This window comes from Danio rerio, chromosome 5, assembly GCF_049306965.1.
Source record: "Danio rerio strain Tuebingen ecotype United States chromosome 5, GRCz12tu, whole genome shotgun sequence".
Lineage (NCBI taxonomy): Eukaryota > Metazoa > Chordata > Actinopteri > Cypriniformes > Danionidae > Danio > Danio rerio.
The window spans coordinates 16555702-16578056 of record NC_133180.1 but is presented as its reverse complement, the minus strand read 5'-3'; the positions used below and the strand labels follow the sequence as shown (position 1 = coordinate 16578056).

Here is a 22355-nt window from a genome sequence, read left to right as displayed (position 1 = left end):
GCAAACAGGTGTAAAGCCGCAGAGCTAATAACATCCGCTATTTCTGCAATACGGTGTATTTAGAGATTTGCAGATATAGGAGCCGTGACTAAAAGGTTTGCTTTCTTAAATCTTATTTATTATAAAAATGCATAGCATACATCCTTACACAAAAGGAAAGAAATCACACAAATATGAAAAAAGGAGACAACAAAACCCTTGAAAAGGAGTTCAAAGCATTAAGGCCCAGTTTTCAGAGAAGGCCTTCATATAAATAGTCCACCGTGACAAATTTACAAACAGAAACTCCAACTGAACTCAGGGCCATTACAAGTTTTGGTTCAAATGAGGGACAGAAAGTCTAAAACATACTTTACACAAAGACGTCAACAGAAAGAGTAGCTATTGACGCTTGAATGTAACTCATTATTCTTCTCTGCAACATGCTGCACCCAAAAATTGCTTGTTCAAGCTACTTATTTAAAATAAGCTGAAACAACACAATTGAGTTTTTTGGGGTCAACCTAACAGTGTTTTGTTTAATCCACTTGAATTTGTAAAATCTATTAAGCTAATTTAATTCCTTCGTGTTGTCCCTACACAAATCGATTGTGTGGAACCCAACATTTATTACAGTGTGCATTCCCAGTATCATCTTCTACTTAACTAGATCGAAACAATGGAGAAACTTTTGATCTTAAAGCTGCGTTGTGTAAAAAAATGAACTTGATTATTGTGTAAGCACATACACTGTACAAAAGTGACTAGTTACTTAAAGTGTCTAAGCCTTTTGTAACAGTTAAGTTGACTTAATTTTTATAATTGTGCACAGTTCATTGACTTGGCAACCGTGTTGGGGAGTAACTAGTTACATGTAATGGCGTTAAATAATTTAACTACAAAATAAAAGTAACAGTAATTCATTACAATTCATTAAAATGTGTAATCCAATAAGTTACTTGAAAATGCTAAAGATAACAAATGGGGTTACATCTAAATATATTCTTAAAAGTCTGGGATATGTTGAATAATATTAATCTGTTGCTTTATCTGTTTTTAATATGCACGATGCCTTTTGCTAAAGCAATTTATTGAAGCGGTGCTATTCTGCTATAACTACATTTCTCAGGAGCATGGCGTAGCGTCGCTACTTTCTAAATCAAATAGCTTTTCAGTAGCAAATCTATTTTTTTTTTGTCTAGTAGCGCATGTGGCGTCAACACAAGCTACATTTACAGATTGCCGATCAATAAGTGACGGCACCGACATTCACGGAGCTCTGAGGCCAGTGATTAAACGATGAAAGTAAATCCATACGACGGCGAGACTGATGGATTTTGTCCTGTTTTTCGGTGGTCGACAACAAACTTTTTGATGCATTACTGCCACCTCTCACTTTGGTCGGTGACATCGCCAACCAAGGCAGATGGAAAGATGGAAAGATGACTGAGGCAGAGGAGGTCTATATATATTTAATTTTATATATATATATATATATATATATATATATATATATATATATATATATATATATATATATATATATATATAGTTTACAGTAGTAAAGACCGAAGTATATTATGGTGATTACTGATAGTTACTAATGATACTTCATTATGTAGTGTAATTTATTAATGAAGAATTGTGTGTGTGTGTGTTTATATATATATATATATATATATATTTTTTTTTTTTTTTTTTTTTTTTTTTAAACAAGAGTAAACTTTTTTTTTGGTATAAGGTCTGGTTTTGTGGTACTTTAAAAGTAAATTGTACTTTAAAAGTAAATTAATATAATCTTGATTCAAGTGATGAAAGATTTTGATATTCTAAAAGTAAACAGAGTTATTGTAAGGTCCCACCTGCTTGGTATAAATGCTTGAAAATGATTTAGTTGAAAATATCCATTAGAATATTAAAAGTAATCAAAAAGTAATAAGATGTAATCAGTTACTTTACTTTTATAAAGTAATTAAATGTACATTAATTAAAATATACTTATTGCATTTTAAATAGGGTAATTTGTAATGTGTAATCTATTACAGTTCCAAAGTAACCTCCCCAACACTGCTTGCAATGAGTTTACTCGTTTTATTTAATTAAAGTCAACCAATCGCTTTAAAAGAAATGGGTTTATTTGCTTTTTAAAAGTAAAGTGAACTAATCCCTTTTTATCCCAATGTTCAAAACTGTCTAGTTTACTTACAGTAAACTTAAAATAAAGATTCATAATTTGAGTATGGTCCAGTTTTGGACGAAACATTAGTTTGACATCATTTATCATGTCTAGGCCCACACAGAACCTCTTGAGTTCATCACTGAGTCTATTTATTTAGTTTGAAAGGTAAAATGTAAGTATAAAAGACATTTATTCAGCTTTTAAAATAACTGCAGTAATAATATTGACAAATATGAAAATGTTTATATGATTTATTTACAATACAGTCTCTAAAGTAATGTTTTCTGTCGTTTAGTAGATATATTATATGATAGACTTGCTTTGTTTAACAGTTAAGGGAATCTAATTGGATTTGCATTGTAAACATAACTAAAAGCTAAAAGGTATCACTTTTACATTTATTAAGTTTTTAGTTATGATGCTCCCAAAATCTTTTTTATTCTGCTGAAGGGCATTTCAGTGGCTCAGTCAGGCAGCTAGCTAACATTATTGCACTCGAGAGTCAGTAGCTGAGTTTTCATAACCATTTTAATGTACAATTTGAAGAATCGCATTAGAAATGAATGATGGAAAGGGCAAATTTAAAATAAAAATCTCTAAATTCACAAACATTTTTACTCTCCCTTGAGGTAGATTTGGATTTGCGTGACAAATCATTATTAAGAAAAATAGATGGAAACACATCTGCTGAATAAACTCTGATATAGCAAAAATTATACCCACATCACCAATCAGATCTCTCCATTAGCCTTGCTATGTTTACTATTGGTTACTTGATTATTAGATTAATTAATTTATTTATTAGTTTGTTTGCAGATTATGAAAAGGTTCACTTCACTTTAGGATGGGAACTCAGCTAGTGAGATAAAATGCACTTTTTCTGCTATGAGTCAAAGCTATCTTGATCGGTGATCTAATCTGACTGAAAACAAAATGACTTAAATGTCAGTAACATCATTTATTTTAAAACATTTATGGTTTCATTTGTTCAGAACAGAAGTGGAGGCGCCTAGTAGGACAAACTTCAATTGTGTTGATGTACAATGACAGATCTGTTTACACCTGAAGCGTTTTAGTAGATCAATCACAAGTAGTCAAGTAAAGCACATTCCTATTTACATCTTCCGATTAAATGAAAGATTTTGAAGAATATTGGGACCAGCAGCTACTAACAACCATTTTTCTTTCTCTGGATGTCAATGACCTGCAGTTTCACACATTCCCATGAAGGGTTTTCATTTTCAGGTGAATACCTTTAAGTTAATACGAGACACTACAATATTGATCATGTGTACTTGTCATCAACGTATTTGTATAGAGTATGTTTATAGCTTATTTAGCTTCTATAGACTTTCATTTTGCACACTTCCCTTGTCACTTGATTATTAGCTCTATCACATTAACTTATTTTCATTGATGTTGTATTTGACCCAACCAGATACAGTAGAGTAACTTTTGATGATTTATGGACTATTTGCTTTCAGATTAATGACTTTTTGATTTAAGTATATGTTTGAAACTGTTAAACCTAGATTGTAGCACGGGCTTGGAACAAATAAGAGTTGCGCAATCTCCCGTTCACTCCCTGGCCTCAAAGGTTGTGGTTGAAGTCATGCTGGGCTCCTGAGGTCTGGCCTCAGGTTCTTCCATTGATTCTGCTGGCATTTCATTGCTGTAGAGGTAGTACGGAGGGGTTTGTCGGGCTTCAATGATGAGAACCCCTTCAGGGGAAAGAGAGGCAAACACAGTGACAGGGTCCACATCCAATGGGATTCTGCAAAAGAAAAGAAAGTAAAAATATAAATGTAAAAAAGAGGTTTTGCAAAATGTGATGCCCTAGACAAACTATTTTGGGTATAACAAGCATACTTTAAGTGAACAGTTTCTAAAAAATTATTTAACCAAGGTTATCTATTATATTATAATAAAGAATTGGAAAAAATCTTGAAGAATCACTCTAGTTTATTGAATCTTTCCTAAAGGCAACTTAAAGTGAATGGATTTTGGCAAACAAAAGTGGTAAAATTCATAATTTTACAACATTTGCATAACATTTTTTGACAGCTAAAAACTGCATTAACAGCTTTTGTGCTGTATTTGAACAATCTAACCACATGGACTAAAGTGCATGGTGGAGATGCACCTTTACTATCTTTACTGTAAAATATACAGTTACTTTCACAATGCAACTTTAAAATACAGTCACATACTACAGTTAAATACTATGTAAATTACAAAAATCTTTAACTGTGTAAGGTGTATTTCTACCCTTAAAAAATAAGGAAACTGTGGTAAATGACGTCCTGGGACTCTAAACGCCCAAGGCATGCATTTAAGAGTTCATAATACCGACTAGACCTGAACATAACCCAGGCTAATTGAAGTCCAACTCAAGTCTAAAGTTAATATTAACCCGTAATCGTGGGAACGGCACACACTATTCTTTCACCCTCGGTGCACTCTCATTTTGGTTTAATTTTTCGACAAACTTCATTTTCTGCGTGCCAGCTTGTGGCTAGAAGATAATTCTCAATGCATTTCGCAGTTTTCATTTAAATGTTCTGCCTGCCATCACTCGCAATGAGAGAAAGAGCGAGCGGGAGAGAGAGTCCTGCTCCAGGTGCTGGGCACAGAAATAGAGTCTGTTGCCAATTATTACAAATCGCCTCCTGATGCAAAGTTTATCACCAGAAATTTCCATCTACACACTAGTCTAATCATCCAGCAGGCAGACTGACTGCAGCCGCTTTAATGAGAGCAGTTCTCACTGTCTGTTTCAATGTGCTGCCTCCAAGGCTGGATTACCATAAATTCATATCTGCTCTTCAGAGAAAGGGTGGAACTTGTTTTGAACGTGAATGAACGGTGAAATCATACAAAGCCTCTTCCTGCTGGTCTTCTGTTGCATAAGTGTGAAACTGAGGGGGGATTTTGGAGCTGCTTTAGAGATTTGAGACGCGAACACAATGTTATAAATAATTGTGCATGATATGGTAAATGAGAAAATAAATACATTCATACTATCAGCAACAGATTAATCAAGCCCAATCTATCCTTACATATAATCATTTGCATAGAAAGCAATTCTGCACCATGCAATTAAAGTGAAGTAGATAAAAATAAAAATAAAATGAAAACAAAATTAAATAAAAAATAAATTAAATTAAATGAAAAGAAAATAAAAGAACAAAAATATAATTAAATAAACATGGAAATTTATAAAAATGAACTGAAAAAAATGAAATTAAAAAAATGAAATTAAAAATAAATAAAAACAAATAAAAATGATAATAAAAACAAAAATATATATAAATAAAAATAAAATAAAAAACATAAAATGAAAATAAAAATATAAATACATAAACATGAAATAAACAATAAAATAAAATAAAAAATATAAAAATGAAATAAATAATTAAAATAAAATAAAATAAAGTAAAAAATTTTTAATTAAATGAAAATTAAATAAAATAAAATTTAAATATAAATAAAAAATAAATTTTAAATTAAATTAAATTAAATTAAAATAAAATAAAAATATAAATAAATAAACATAAAAATTAATAAAATGAACTTAAATGAAATTAAAATAAAATAAAAAATAATACTAAAATAAACAATAATAAAAAATTTAATTTAAAACAAAATAGAATAAAAATTAAATGAAAATAAAAATAAATAAAAAGGGAAATGCAAATAAAATAAAAATATAAATAAACAAAATTAAATAAAAGTTAAATAAAATAAAATAAATTAAAATAATAAAAAAAAAATTACAAGCAAAGTTAAATATACCGGATCAACTATAAAAATTAAATAAATAATGACTTTCTAGGGAGACAAACAGAATTTAGCATTTTGCTCATTACTGTTTGTTGTGATGTGTCTATATAGATACTAAAACAATATTTTGTTCAGCCCTAATTTTCTCTTTTTGAATATATTACAACAAGTCACTCATGGGAAAACCCCTGAAGTGTAACTGAGGGTGATTTACAAAACTTATATGACTTAAAAAAAAAAAAAAAAGTATAACTTAATCAATTTCAATGAAGTTACCATATACAGTATAGTTCTTTGCCCACCAGAGGGTTAAAATGTCATTCATTTCTGTGATGCAAAGCAAGATACACAAGATTCCTCAAGAGAACATTTTAGATCGACTTCTAATTCTAATCCATTTAATTTTTCACTAAGAGCTTTAAAAATTCCACCTAGTAAGGTATAGCCCACTACTGTTTAGAAGAGATCTACCCTACAGTTTTCTTTTATTCTGTACATTGGGGGAGTGATTGTGTAAGCACGCATAGAACACATACACAGAGACAGAGAGAGAGAAGGAGTCTGTGCTTTGTCAGCTGTCATGGCCAAATAAGGCTGGAATGCTTCACACTTGTTGCCAAGCTTCTGCAGAGTTTATATAAACCTTAGCATGCAGTCGACTTCAGTGGCCTGACACTATTCAATTAACACAGCAATGCGAAAGCCGTCTTGCAATGTGACTCACAGATTACAGCGCCGCTACTGAAGAGACTGAGACATTATTCCAGACTCAAATCAATCAATCAATCAATTAATTGATAAAAAGGGTTCATTATTCAGAATGTTGATATTCCTCAAGGTTACAATTATATTAAGTGTTCTATGATTATTCAAATGACTCAAAAAGTTGTTTATTTATTTATTTATTTATAATTGTGTGTTTTTGTTTTGATTTGATACAGAACTAAAATAAGTTATTTATGTATGCATATGTATAAACAAATTTATTTATTTATTTATTTATTTATTTATTTATTTATTTATTTGTTTATTTATTTATTTGTTTATATTCCCAAATAATTTATTTTATTATTAAAAATAAAATTAACAATTTATGAATATATATAAATAAATCAAAATTAATACAATAATTTTTTGTTTTTATTATTTTTAATTTAAGAGCTATTCTACATCTTACACATTTTAATACAACATTTCAGACGATGAAAAACTTTATGAAGTAACTTTTAATCAATTACACTTTATTATCACCATTAAACTGCCAGTATGTATCTACTTGATGTTTTTTAAGGAAGGTTTCAAAAATAAAAATTCTGTTTTTATTTACCCTTTATTTATTATTCACCTTTAACTTGTATCAAACCATTATGACTTTCTTTTTTCTGGTGAGCACAAAAAAACACCCTGTAACCATTGACTTCCATTGTATTGGGTGCACTCACACTAGGTTATCTGAACCGTGTCCGGGTGCGTTTGATCCCCATTTCCCGGTTCATTTGACAAGTGTGAGTGCAGTTTGGTAGCTCTGGGTTGGAAGAGGTGGTCCAGAGCGTAGTTCAGTTAGACTTTGTCACTTGTATAGTTTTGAATAGGGAAAAGTGTAATAGTCAATATGGCGAATGAAGCCCCGCCTACTAGTACAGGAGCCAATCAACAATCGCTATAGACTGACGTTTTATGGGGCAAAGCTCAGACCAGATGTGTGCTTTCACGACAATTTGGTGGTCAACAAATGCACTGGAATCTTAGCGAATAATTGCTTTACAGACATAAAAAATATATCCACTTAAAGCTTGAAATCTCTTTATTTAAATGAAATAAAGTGCACTTGAAACTAAAGATTTTTTGGTTTTGTAATCTGTATATACAGCAATTACTCAAACACCCACAAACTTGTCATTTCTGGAGGAGATTCGCCATTAAGACCAAGCTGTGGATTACTTCAGAAGAGCAGCGCGATCAGACAATCATTATCCAGAGCATGTTAATGTGTAAAACATTACACATTCAGACAGAATGCCTTAGCATACTGCCCGAGAGGTGTTTCAAAAATGGCCAGCGAGTGAAATGACTTGCCCTAAAGCAGGCATGACCAACCCTGTTCCTGGAGATCGACCTTCCTGCAGATTTCAGTTGCAACCCATATCAAACACACCTGCCTGTATTTATCAAGTGCTGTTCAGGTACTAATTAATTGGTTTAGGTGTGTGTGATCAGGGTTGGAGGTGAACTTTGCAGGAAGGTAGATCTCCTGGAACAGGGTTGAGCACCACAGCCCTAAAGAAACTTTGGCGCACCTGAGAGGGAAACTGAAGACGCAAGGTCACTTTTAAGGGACTGTTTCATATGGGTTTATTACTCATTCTTACTTTTTAATGGATTTGAACTGTCAGAGTTAATTAAAGATAAAAACCCCCTGCTCCACATCAGTTGGCATCTTCATCAAGTCTAATACCTGCAGCAGGAAGATATTTTCGAGCGTCAAAAGTGGTAGATCTGTTCAGCTAAATATTTGACTGTGTGTCACTGCATCCCAAATGCCTTACAATAATGCAAAACAATGTAACTACAGCAGTCCGAGCGAGAGTGCCTCTCTTCCTAACTGAAAAGTCGCATCATTGATGACGCGAAAAGAGAGGGGAGGGGGGACAATCGCACCCAGGCCCGGTTCAAGGCAATCTTGCCAAGTTTTTGTGCACCCTTATTTTTTTCTGTGGAAGTCAATGGTTGCAGGTTTTCAGCTTTTGCAAAACATCTTCTTTAGTGTTCAACAGAAGAAAAAAAAAATGTAAAAGGTTCGAAACAAGTTAAGGCTGACTAAATAATTACAGAATTTAAATATCAAGATGAACTATCTCCTTAAACGCACAAAGACTTTGTTATAAGATGATTGTATTACAGATTTTTGGGTTATTTTTTTTTTCCAATCATCTTAAATTACTTTATAATACGACTTCTTAAACAAATTTAACAACTGAGTAAATAGTGAGTAAATATTCATTTTGGGGTGACCTGTCCTTTTAATTAATTAGTGTCTCTTTTAGGATACTTCAATTACACTTTATTATCACAGTTTCAGGGTCAATAAGCTGTACTTGCTCTTTTTGAAAGGTGGCTCAAAAAAATTAACATTCTGTCATTATTTACTCACCATTAACTTGTATCAAACCCTTTTGGGTTTCTTTCTTCTAGTGAACACAACATTTTGTGTTTGTGATATTTTGAAAAATGTTGGAAACCTGTAACCATTGACTTCCGTTGTATTAGTGTTTCCAGTTGAAGTCAATGGTTGCAGTTTTCAGCTCTCAAAATATCTTTTTTAGTATTCATTCATTTTCTTGTCGGCTTAGTCCCTTTATTAATCTAGGGTTGCCACAGCGGAATGAACCGCCAACTTATCCAGCGGGTTTTTATGCAGCGGATGCCCTTCTAGGTGCAACCCATCTCTGGGAAACATCCACAAACACTCACTCACACACACTCATACACAACAGACAATTTAGCCTACACAATTCACCTGTACCGCATGTCTTTGGGCTGTGGGGGAAACCGGAGCACCAGCGACCTAGCGACCTTTTTGCTGTGAGGCAACAGCACAACCTACTGTGCCACTGCTTTGCCCCACTTTAGTATTCAACAGAAGATAAAAGGTTTGAAGCAGGTAAAGGCTGACTTAATAATGACAGAATTTAAATATCTGGGTGAACTATCTTTAAATGCACAATGAATGTAAGATGATTGTATTACAGACTTCTTGGGGTTATTTATTTTTTTACATTTTTAATCATCTAAAATTTCTTTATTATACAACTTAGTATACAAATTATACAACTGAGTAAACAGTGAGTAAATATTCATTTTGGGATGACCCATCCCTTTATTTGGTGTTTTAAATAGTGTCTCTTTTAAAAAAAGAATAAAAGGATAAAAAAAAAAATAAAGTGTAACTTCTCAATGAAGTTTAAATCCTCTACGACCTGAAACTTTTAACGTTGGTGCTATATCCTGCATGTTAGAGTACTAAAACTGTTCAATAATTAAACTTCTTTCTTAGACGTCTCTTTCTCTCTCTGTGTGTATCTTTATCAAAGCACCAGCCTGGTGACAAAAATACTAATAAAAAGGAAACAAAATCAAATCACTATGTCGCTTTAATTACTGCAGACATCAGAGGTGCCTGATATGTTGTCTGAGTCTAGCAAGAGTCTTTCCTATTTTATCTCATTCTTTATTCTCTTCCTCCAGTTTGACTGTGTGAAGTGCAAGAAGAAAGCGAGAGGTCGGGCGGTGGAGGAGCGCCAGTGCTTTGTGCTGCTTTAATAACTCCGGCTGACATTCCTCTGGAAGTTGCTTTATCATTCTAGAAGCTTCCAGATCAGAAGCCCATGGAAACTTTTGATACGATCATTATTACTCACTGAATTTTCTTTGTGAAGTTTTTGGTAACAATTCCTCCCTCGTCTTGCTTTTCCTCATGTTTCCCTGGGGAGAAATAAAACTCGGATGTTAAAATCAGACAGGTGATCTATAAAACTATGAAGTGATTATGACATGTATGTAAAGAATTGGAATGGGATAAAAAAAATAAATCGCTTTCGAAATGTTTAATACAGCAACACTATATGGGTTGTTGACGTGACGTTGCATTTTCACTGTTACACATAACAAATATAAATATAATTAGTATTGTCATCATTTAAAATGTCGTAAATGGTTAATAATTACATTTTACAATTGTAATGAGAGCCAACAACTCCACAAAAATTGACATTTCAAAATATGCAAAAACCTTTAAGCGCCATCTGAAATATTCTTCCAAAATGAAAAATTTTTTGCAGGCTTGTTGCATGCTGGGATTCAGTAACTTCGCCTTTATGGCAAAGAGTAGGTTATTTTCATTGATTTCAACATGAAATAACTGAAAATAAACATAAAAGACAGAGAAAAATGACTTAAAGGTTTTTGCATTTGAACTCTTCATTTACATTTTTGAGCCAAATCTCTTAATTTAATTTAATTTAATTTAATTTAATTTAATTTAATTTAATTTAATTTAATTTAATTTAATTTAATTTAATTTAATTTAATTTATAATTGCTTTATCGGCATGACAAATGTTATAAAAGGTTATGTGTATTTATATAGCGCATTTATAATGTACAAATGTTATTACTAATAAATTGCCAAAGCATTTATAAAGTTTAAATTAAAAAGAACATGCATATATATATATTTATTTAAAAACAAAACCATCCCCCACCCAAAAAACAATAAATGGCAAATAATTTTATCCATATATTTTTAAAAAAAAAAAGAAACACAGTAATTTAATACATTTGATTTAACATTACACTTAACCTTTAATAGATTTTTTTTTTATGTTTACATATTTTGGAACCACTACAAACTGTTGCAATCTGTTGAAAATGTACAACAAGCTATGGAGAGAAACATTTTTTTTATATATAAAACTATATGAAGATACAGTAAGTGTCCAGATAAATCACTCTTGTATTCATATATTATATGAGTTGTTTTTCTTCATGTTATGTCCCACCATATAGTTTTTTAATGATACAGTCCAGTAAAAAGTAAAAAAAATTAAAAAACACTGAAAAAAATGCTAAAGTTAGTGACTTCTTATATTTTCACAAATGTCAAACCTTAAATAACATAAATATAACTATTATTTCTTCATAAATGGTATTTCGTCAACTACCCTACTGTAAAAGATGTAGGGTTTTACACAATTCTTACATGTTGTCCCAACACAAATTGATTAAGTTAACAAATTTAAGTTGAACAGACCCCCCCCCAATCTTAAGAATTGTGTTGTTTCAGCTCATTTTAAATAAGTAGCTTGAACAAGCAGCACAAATCTGTTTATATCCAGATACACTGAAGTGAATCCAAGCTTATAAAAAAATTTTATGTTTAGAACAGAAGTGTAACCTTTCCCACACTGATATTAAATTAGACCCCAGCAGGTTTATAGTCTCATGCAACTCACTATATACGATTTTGTGCCATTTCCATTCAAGAAGGCCTGGTTAAAAGCCTCTTGGCCTCAATCACCACAGCTGTTGGTCACTAAATGCCAGTCATGCCATGCTGTGGCCAACATATCTACAATAAGCAGCTCTTTAGACTTTAGAGAACACTGTGAGCACAAACCCGTCTGACTGAACTTTCTGCTGTAAATACACTCATAATATGCACTTTTAACAGCCACTATAATGGTAGACTTCACAGTTTAAAATGTTCTTGGACGCAATTTGTACATATAAATACAGTTTTATTAAACAGTTATATCCATAAATTAAAAAAAAGAGTTTGTTTACCTATCGTCTTTAGGAATAGAAAGATATTACATTTAAATTGTAACAAGTTATCGGAACAACGACAAAGAAAAAATACAAGCTACAAAATTTCAACTAAATCATATATTCTTTATGTTTCTCTTTATTAAAATGTTATTTAATATTTTCCCTTAACACGTTAAATTGAATGTACTTATTTTTGTTAGGTTAGTTTCAGTTTTGGCTTTGGTACTGGCTAATCTAATGTACAGTTGAAGTCAAAATTGTTAGCACTGTGAATTTTTAAAAATCAGTCAAACAGGGCTGGGCGATTTGGCCTAAAATCTAAATCTTGATTGATTAATTATTTTGACTTGATTACGAATAATTAACAAATATTTAAATGATTGTTTTTTCTCTAATAGTTCACGAACATGTTTTGTACAGTAAATATGCTTATATAATACAAGTGAGAGATTTTTAATAAAGGGCACATTACTTGATTTTAAAATAATTAAAGGAAACACACACTACTATCTATGATTAATTATTGAACATCAATGTTGAACAACTAAAACTATAACACACACTTCCTAAATCCAACAGTCACTTTTTTCTTATAATAATGTAACATTAAATAACTTTTGGAAACAAAAAAAAATGTCAATGTAGTATCTCTTCTACATAAAAACACTCTTGTGTATCCTGTAAATAATATTTTAAACAGTGCATTTCTTGCATCTTCTGTAAACAGATGTTTTCATTTAAATGATCATTTTGATGTAATGGAAAATATGGGTGTTTCAAGGCATCTCTGGCACAGCTTGCAATCATCGTCAATGGAGTGCAAAGTAACACATAAGTAACACACATCGCAGGGTCACGTGACTCCACACACGGTGAGGTAAGTAATTGGAAAAATTGACTTGGAATAATTTGATTGATTATTGGTTCGGAATGTGGATTTCAATTACTTTTGGATTAATTGCCAAGCCCTACTTTAAATATTTCCCAAATTATGTTTTACAGAGCAAGGACTTTCTCGCAGTATTTTCTATAATATTTTTTCTTTTGGAGAAAGTGTTTGTTTGTTTTTTCAGACAGAATAAAAGCAGATTTTAGTTTTTAAAAACCATTTTAAGTTTACTATTATCAGCCTAATTATAGTTAAGCCTTAAGAGGTCCTTTAAAATGAATACTAATGTCTTGAATAAATATCTAGTCAAATGTTATTTACTGTAATCATGGCAAAGATAAAATAAACCAGTTATTAGAAATGAATTATTATGTTGGCTTGAGAAAGCCAACATACTGTAATGCTACTTAAACTTATTCTTATTATTATTATTATTATTATTATTATTCCGGCTTCTGACCAAAAAAAAGCAATCGCTTCTCCTCCCAGGGCTTAGATGCTACAAGCCCCAAATTTGGTCAAAAGCTGTCTATTGCCCATGAGATGGTTGCTGTATGTCCTCATGTCGATAAGATTTGTAGTTTTTGAAATAAAAATTTTTTTAATTAAAAAATTGTAAATATTACAATCGAGTATTTGGGGCTTATAAAAAAGTATACAATCCTCAAATTTGGCCAAAAGATGTGCTTTAAATTGAAGATAATTATCATATTTATTTGGTGTAATTATAAATAACAGTTTTCCTATAAATATTTTTTTTATATTAAATTTGTTAATTTCAAACCTAAAGCTTGTCAGAGTGTCCACGAGATGGCGCCAGAGAACCATTTTTGAGCCCTTTGTAATTTAGTAATGGCCCTTTAAGAGGCGGAGATATCCGGGCTGACTGTTTTTGCTCTACAGAAAGTTCGGCTCATTTCAGACGTGCTTGTTACAACATTTGAAGCTGTTTACATTAAAATTTCTCAGCGAAAATACACAAATACAAGTGATACAACTCTATTTAGTGTTCCTTTAAGAGGCAGAGAGATCGGTGATCAAAATCGAGGTGAGGTTGAACTTAATTCTGGTCATCAGTCATTCATATTATGCTCGGGGTGAACTCCATAAAGCGTAATAAAACTGATCTGGATGCAGAATCATCCGCGTCGGAATCGACCCGCATGCATTTCTGTCTGCTACCCTGTGAGTTTTAAATACATGCCTCTGATGTTGGCAGAAACATAACTTTACTTCGGATATTTCTTTCAAAACAGAATATTCTGTGCCGTGAAAAGCCTTCTCCTCTACTTGTGATAATGAAAATGAAAGCCAAGGAACATTCACGTATATTATACAATAAACATAATTAATATAAAATCATTCTAACTTTATTTTTAATCCTTATTTTAACCCTCTAAAAACAGCTATGTCCTTGCCACAAAACTAATAATCCATCTTCAAAACCTACAATTTCTTTCCATTCGGTCCGGTCGGACCTGAACGTCTTTATACCGTTGTAATCACGTGTAAATTCTAACAAAGACAATGTTTGCACTTTGTAAATCACATTTTATTTATTGTGCAAAAATAAATCCAAACAGCATCATAACCAATAAAAACACACAGCAAAGAAAATGTATTTTAAAATAGTGAATATATATACATACAATGTATGAAGATTTTTTATATCCCCTTAATATGCTCTGCTGTTGCTGCATCAATTTCTCTCTGTAACATCTGGATTGCAATTTACACTGCAATGTTCACAATTTATTATTATGGGGGGGAAATCCAAACAGTATTATAATGTTTTAAAGCAAAAATGTTAAGAACAATTATTTACAAACAGTGAAAATAAAGTGTGTGTATATACATATATATACATACAGTTGAAGTCAGAATTATTAGCTCCCCTGTTTATTTTTTGCCCAATTTCTGTTTAATGGAGGGAAGATTGTTTCAGCACATTTCTGAGCATAATAGTTTTAATAACTCATTTCTAATAACTTCTTTATTTTATCTTTGCCATGATGACAGTAAATAATATTTGACTTGATATTTTTCAAGACACTTCTATACAGCTTAAAGTGACATTTAAAGGCTTAACTAGGTTAATAAGGTGAACTAGGCAGGTTAGGGTAATTAGGCAAGTTATTGTATAACGATGGTTTGTTCTGTAGATTATCAAAAAAAAATTGCTTAAAGGGGCAAATAATTGTGTCCCAAAAATAGTTTTTAAATAATTAATAACTGCTTTTATTCTAGCCGAAATAAAACAAATAAGACTTTCTCAAGAAGAAAAAATATTATCAGACATACAGTGAAAATTTCCTTGCTCTGTTAAACATCATTTAGGAAATATTTAAAAAAGGGGAAAAAAAAATCAAAAGGGGGTTAATAATTCTGTCTTAAACTGTATATATGTATGTATATATATACATACATATATACATATATAACACATACACACATTTATGGTTAGGGTTATAAGGATTATTTCTTAATCCCCCTTTTATGTTAGCAAAAACATAAGTTTACTTCAGATATTTCTTTCAAAACAATATTCTGTGCCGCAAAAGAGCCTTCTCCTCACTTGTGATAATGACAATGAAAGCCAAGCTTTTGGCCTATGCTGTACCAAAAAAAAATAAAATCACCCAGGTGATGACAACTAAATATTACGATTATAACATTGTGTTAGTGGCCAGTGGGGTGGAACAACGTCATTGGTCAGAATTAACCACGTGATGAAGACGGCCTATAATATTGTATTTAATGCGATTTTCTTCCTGTAAACTGTATATAACTATATAACTATAACTATATATATAATGCTGCAAATTACTGTAAATTGATTGTACTCTATATTAACTGCAAAAATTATAAGACTGGTTAAATAAAAGACAAATTAACTAAATGCATGTGCTATTGTTTCATTAGTATTTTAATTTAATATTTTTCTTTATATGATGTTTATTATAATGTAATTTTGTTCAGATTATAATATATACTATAAATACTAACTATACTATAGTGATCTGCATTAAACAACCTGAACAAATCAGTCCTCTCTCTCTCTCTCTCTCTCTCTCTCTCTCTCTCTCTCTCTCGATTTGATCAAAAATGTAAATGAGGCCTTCCGATTAACAGTCCAGTGGACCCTTGCAACAGCCTAGAAACCACTCAGAACACCCTAGCAACTACCTAGGAATGCCTTAGCAACATCTTAGCAACCGCCTAGCAACCACTTCTCAACCGCTGTGCTTCCTGCCAACTGCCTTCGAGTCCCCGGCGCAGTCACGTTGGCTTTCTCAAGCCAACATCAAAGTTCGTCAACGAACTTTAGGTTCTAGTTAAAACTGTTATGTTTAAAAATGTGTTGAAGAAATCTCTCCGTTTGACAAAAATTGGGGACAAAAATATACAAGGGGGCTAATAATTCAGGAGGTCTAATAAATCTTAAACTGTATATGCACACATATATTATTGTAATGCATCCAATTAAAAAAATTTAATCAAAAGAGAGATATGTAAGGGGTATACTCATTTATGCTGTGGACTGTATATAAAAAAAGCTTTCAAACACTGACCTCCTGACATGCTGTGCAGTGGCCTTTTCCTATTTAACACCAAACTTCAAACATGGCTTTTGTTTGCCAGTGTTTTCCCCTCAGGACAAAGCTGAACTTAACGCTTCTTAAATATTCAAAAGTGATCACCAGAATGTCAACTATCTGAAGAGACCTTTGGTAAAAACAGAGCGTACACGACTTGACTTTGAAATCCACATATGCGAGACACTTTTAGAAAGAGGTGAAGTCTTGCGATCTCCACCCTTGTCCTGCTGTGACTGAGTGACCCAGCTGACATTCCGGCCACAGCGTTTATAAAAATCCCTTTGCTCTCTCCTGAACCCCGAACTTCTGTCCTGCCGTCACATGTGTATTTCTGGAGTGGACGGCAACTGTCCTTTGACGTTTGCACTTTATAAACACACGCTTTTGCTTTGGTAAAAGAAGTTTAGTCATTAAAGAGAAAAGTATGGAGGTTTAATTCAGCGCACAGTGATCCTCATGGGAGCTCAGCAGGTGGCTGATCATGAGACATTTGCTGCTCATGTGCAAGTCATGCTGAAGGCCTTCCATTCTCAAACTGGTAGCCATAGTGTAGCACAGAGGTAAAAATATAAGCTTCAAAATGTTTTAATTCAGATTTTTTAATATAATACAATTAATTTTTTTATTTATTTACCAAATGTTTGGCAATATTTTGCAAATTTTCTAATATACATTGCTAACCATTTAATTTTGTCAATTTTAAAGGTGATTTTCTTTAGATTCCAGATTTTAGTAGTTGTATTTTGGACAAATATTGTCCTTTTCTAACAAACTATTCTGCGATGAGAAGCTTATTTATACAGCAGAAACCTCAATTTTCAAAAAAGGTCACACATAAAATAATAATAATAATAATAATAATAATAATAATAATAATAATAATAATAAACAGCACCTCTGTGGTATAATTTTTAAAAAGAGAGTCTACAGTTTGCATGCAATGATGTATGAGAAACCCTCTAAGTAAAACAGATGATGTTGTGCAAGTGAATTATTTTGTAAGGTAAGATTTCAATCATTTTTGCTTTGATGAGATATTTGGTCTATAGGTTTATCTATTGATTGCAGAATTCTCAGAATAGCACTTTAATATTATTGTTAAATCCTAGGCTCACTGAGGTGCGTTTTCAGTCACCTTTAATCAAATATTGGCATAACTGTCTTTTTAAAAATAGATTGTGTGGTTTGTGTTGTTTTGTTAAGCTGCCTTTTGTACTATTGGACCTAGTGTCTGGAATAAAGATAATAATAATAATGATAATGATAATGATGATGATGATGATGATAATAATAATAATAATAATAATAGTATTATTAATAATAATAATAATAATAATAGTATTAATAATAATAATAATAATAATAATAATGATATTAATATTATTAATAATAGTAATGATAATAATATTAATAATAAATATAGCTGCAAGCAGCAATTAAGGGGCCAAGCACTATTGGCCATAAGGTGGCGCTGCTCCAGACATTTTTGAGTACTTTCAGGGCATGGGGTTGAAGATGCATACCATGTTTTGTAATGATATGTGAATGTGTTGGTAAAATATAGCATTTTTGGCCAAAAATCGAAATGGGCGACGCCCAAAATGGCTGACCTGTGAAAATCAGACATCATTCGACTTGGCATGCTCTGCCGGATGTAATGAGACCAGTTTCATGAGTTTCGGACGAAAGGTTGAGACGTTATAAGCCAAAAAGCAAGTTTTTAGTATCTCCGGACCACTAGGGGGCAGTGCGCCGAAACTCCGCAATTAACCTTAGACTATAGTTGTCATAACACACACCAAGTTTGGTGTGAATCGGTGAATGCGTTAGGGAGATATCGCCTCATGTCCATTTTCGCAAGTTCTACGTTAAATTAGTTCGCAAGTTAAACGAAAACGGTTGGTCTAATCAACTTGAATTCCATAACTTTTGGTTGGCATGGTCTGTAGATCATGTGATTCAATTTTGGTGAAAATCAGAGACACGGCCTAGGACGAGTTCGATCAAATAGGTTTTTCGAAAAATTTAAAATAGCGCGAAAAAATTCATGACGGAAAATGACGTCATAGGGTGCGTTTGAATCGGACTGAGCCAAGGAATCAGAGGAAAAAAGAATTTTGATTGTAGCCCTTTCGGTTCAAAAGTTATCATGATAAACATATGTGAAAGTTTGGACAAGTGGTGGCGCTAGAGAGTTTGATTTTGAGACTTCATATTTGGCCTGATTAATGTTAATACTGGCCTCTATCATTGTGCCAAATTATACAACTTTCCCGCATACGCCTATATGGGCTGCCATTCAAATCTGGCGGAAGAAACGGAAGAAGAAGAAGAAGAATAATAATAATAATAATAATAATAAGAACACTAACGAAAGCAATAGGTGCCTACGCACCTACGGTGCTTGGCCCCTAATAATTATAATAATAATAATTATTATTATTATTATTGTTATTATTATTACGATGATGATGATGATAATAATAATAATGATGATGATGATAATAATAATAGTAATAATAATAATAATGATGATGATGATGATAATAATAATGATGATGATGATGATGATAATAATGATAATAATAATTATGATGATGATGATAATAATAGTAATAATAATAATGATGATGATGATGATAATAATAATGATAATAATAATAATGATGATGATGATGATGATCATCATCATCCTCAAGTATTTTGTCTTATATTACTTCCATGTAACTTTTGACGTTCTTTACAACAAAATGAGAATTATTTTGCTTCAGTTATTCTACTCAATTATTAAGCTGATAATGTACAGTAATATGCAGTAGCAAATTTATAATTATAAACATCAAACATTTATAGTAAAAAAAATAAAGCTATTTGATAGTTTTACTTAAACCTTAAAGCAAAATTGTTCTTCTATAGACTAAAGTTTTGATGTAATAAATAAATAAATGGCAGCAAGATGTACATGCCAAAAAGATACGTTTGTTGTTTGTTCAAGCTACTTATTTAAAATGAGCTGAATCAACACAATTCTTTGATTTGAGCTTTTTGGTGGACAACTAAAAAGTTTTATGTTCAATCCACCCAAGTGTATTTTTATGAAAAGAGGCCATGCTAGATAGATAGATAGATAGATAGATAGATAGATAGATAGATAGATAGATCGATCGATCGATCGATCGATCGATCGATCGATCGATCGATCGATCGATCGATAGATAGATAGATAGATAGATAGATAGATAGATAGATAGATAGATAGATAGATAGATAGATAGATAGATAGATAGATAGATAGATAGATAGATAGATAGATAGATAGATAGATAGATAGATAGATAGATAGATAGATAGATAGATAGATAGATAGATAGATAGATAGATAGATAGATAGATAGATAGATAGATAGATAGATAGATMGATCGATCGATCGATCGATCGATCGATCGATCGATMGATAGATAGATAGATAGATAGATAGATAGATAGATAGATAGATAGATAGATAGATAGATAGATAGATGGATTTGTCTTTCCTCACCTGACACCTCTACAAAGCCGTCTTTAGTTTTGACATTAAGCTCTTCGGGCTTGAAGCTGTGCACGTTTACGCACACTTTCCACGGCTCGTCCGAGTCGGTCGGGGGCGCGGTGGCTCGTCGTGGGCTCTCGGTGTACACAGAGCTGAAGCCCTGCGGGGAGCTCATACTCGCCCGCGGGAAGCCCGAGCGCAAAGAGCCTGTCCAAGGGGCGTCCAGGCGGTGGCTCAGGCGAGGCCGAGCCCACCCGGGCCAATCCATGGACAACTCATTGGGAAAGGGTGGAAGTCCAAAGTCATCGTCCATAAACCGAGACGCAAGCGACTGTTCTCGGAACGGATCCCGCGGAATCCTCTGTCGGTTTCCCAAAGTATAATAATCCCCCTCTGCCATTGTAAAACTCTGGATAAAGTGTGTTTGGCGAACTTTTATTACTTAAAGCGTCGAGTTAATGTCAGGTATATGAATAAAAGCTCTTTAAAAACTTAAACTAACCTGTTTCTCCAAGATAAAGTTTAAAAGAATTTCGCCTCAGATCTCCAGGCGCGTGATTACGCATCTAAGTTCACGCGCACCACCTGCTCTAAAGTGGACTTCAGGAAGTTTTCTGGCGTCGCTAGCGCTCTTTCAACTGGGTTATATGTGATTTAGTGGTCTACAAGGTCCCAGAAAGTGCTCGGCGACACGCGACAGCTGACTGAAGACCCTCCCAGCCCAAGTTTAGACCCTGGGCTGTGAGTGGCTCCGCCGGACAGCGACCGGGTCCAGTCGCTCCCTCCCCCAAATGACTCATTCACTTCATAATAGAAAACTACTCCCTCCAGAAGGCCGAGAGCAGAGTCACACACTCATATGAGGAGCAGCAATAATACTCTAAACGCGAGATGTGACGGAACACAGTGCACACACGCGGATCTTCTTCGGATGACTGAATGAGCTCGTCATGTTAAGGAATGTGATGAGCGAAGAAAAACATGAAGCTAATTATATCTTAGGAAGTCTTCTGGCCAAAATATACAGAGGCCAAAAAGCCTCATGGATGAGATATAAACAACATTTCTAAAAACAACATTGAGTTTAGGTGAACAAAACTTATGAGGTGTTTTAAAGATCTTCATAATACACATCATTCATTCATTCATTCATGTGATTTATTGAATTGATAATAAAAAGTAACATTTCACAATCAGGAGGATATTTATTTACGTTCAGATAAGTATGTGGAACCATGTCAAAACACTTCAGTTATATCAGTGTCAAAAACGTTTGTTATTTTGGTCCCACTTTATATTAAGTGTCCTTAACTACTATGTACTTGCTTCAAAAAAGAAATACAATGTACTTACTGTGTTTATGATGTATTTAAGAACACTTGTGGTGCTTTTGACTTCGTATAGAGGTTGGGTTATGGACAGGTTTTGTGGCATGGGTAGGTTTAAGGGTGGGTAAGGTGTAAGGGATGGTCAAGTGTATTTACAAATGTAACTACAAAAGTTAATTACAGATGTAATTACATACATGTATTTAATCAAGCATAAGTACACAGTAAATACATGTATTTACACAATAAGTACATTGTAATAAACGATTAATTCCTGTTTAAGTACATATTAGTTAAGGGCACTTAATATAAAGTGGGACCGTAATTTTTTCTTTTCCTTCATTTTACGCTTCTCCTAGATACTTTTGAATCTGAATTTTGTTGATAAACATGTACATATTAAACTATTGCAGAATGTACACTGCATTTTTCATCTAAAGTAAACAACAGAGCAATAATTATGTAGTTTTGATGTTTCTTTTTGTTGCAAATAAATACGTAGACTTCATAAATTTGATCAGTTTTTAACAACAGTGAGTTTTAAAGTCAAAGGAATGTGATTTGATGCAGACACCAAAATGCCTGACACATATATGTGACTTTGGACCACAAAACCAGTCATAAGACTGTACTTTTAAGTACATTTTAATTAAAGTAATCTGAATAAGATTAACTAATTTTTTTCATTAATGTATGGTTTGTTGTGATTGGATAATAATTGGCCAAGATAATACTCTCTTAA

General features: G+C 32.6%; 1 protein-coding gene across 1 annotated transcript; it reads right to left on the bottom strand.

Annotated features, from left to right (window-relative positions):
* Positions 1-1165: 1165 nt before the first annotated feature.
* hspb8 (heat shock protein b8) lies at positions 1166-20884 on the bottom strand. The gene is given in 4 exon segments (NM_001100957.2): positions 1166-1416; positions 1764-3932; positions 10360-10423; positions 20295-20884. Coding segments are annotated over 3 exon segments (651 nt in total). The 5' UTR covers positions 20686-20884; the 3' UTR covers positions 1166-1416; positions 1764-3736.
* Between the last annotated feature and the right edge of the window lie 1471 nt (positions 20885-22355).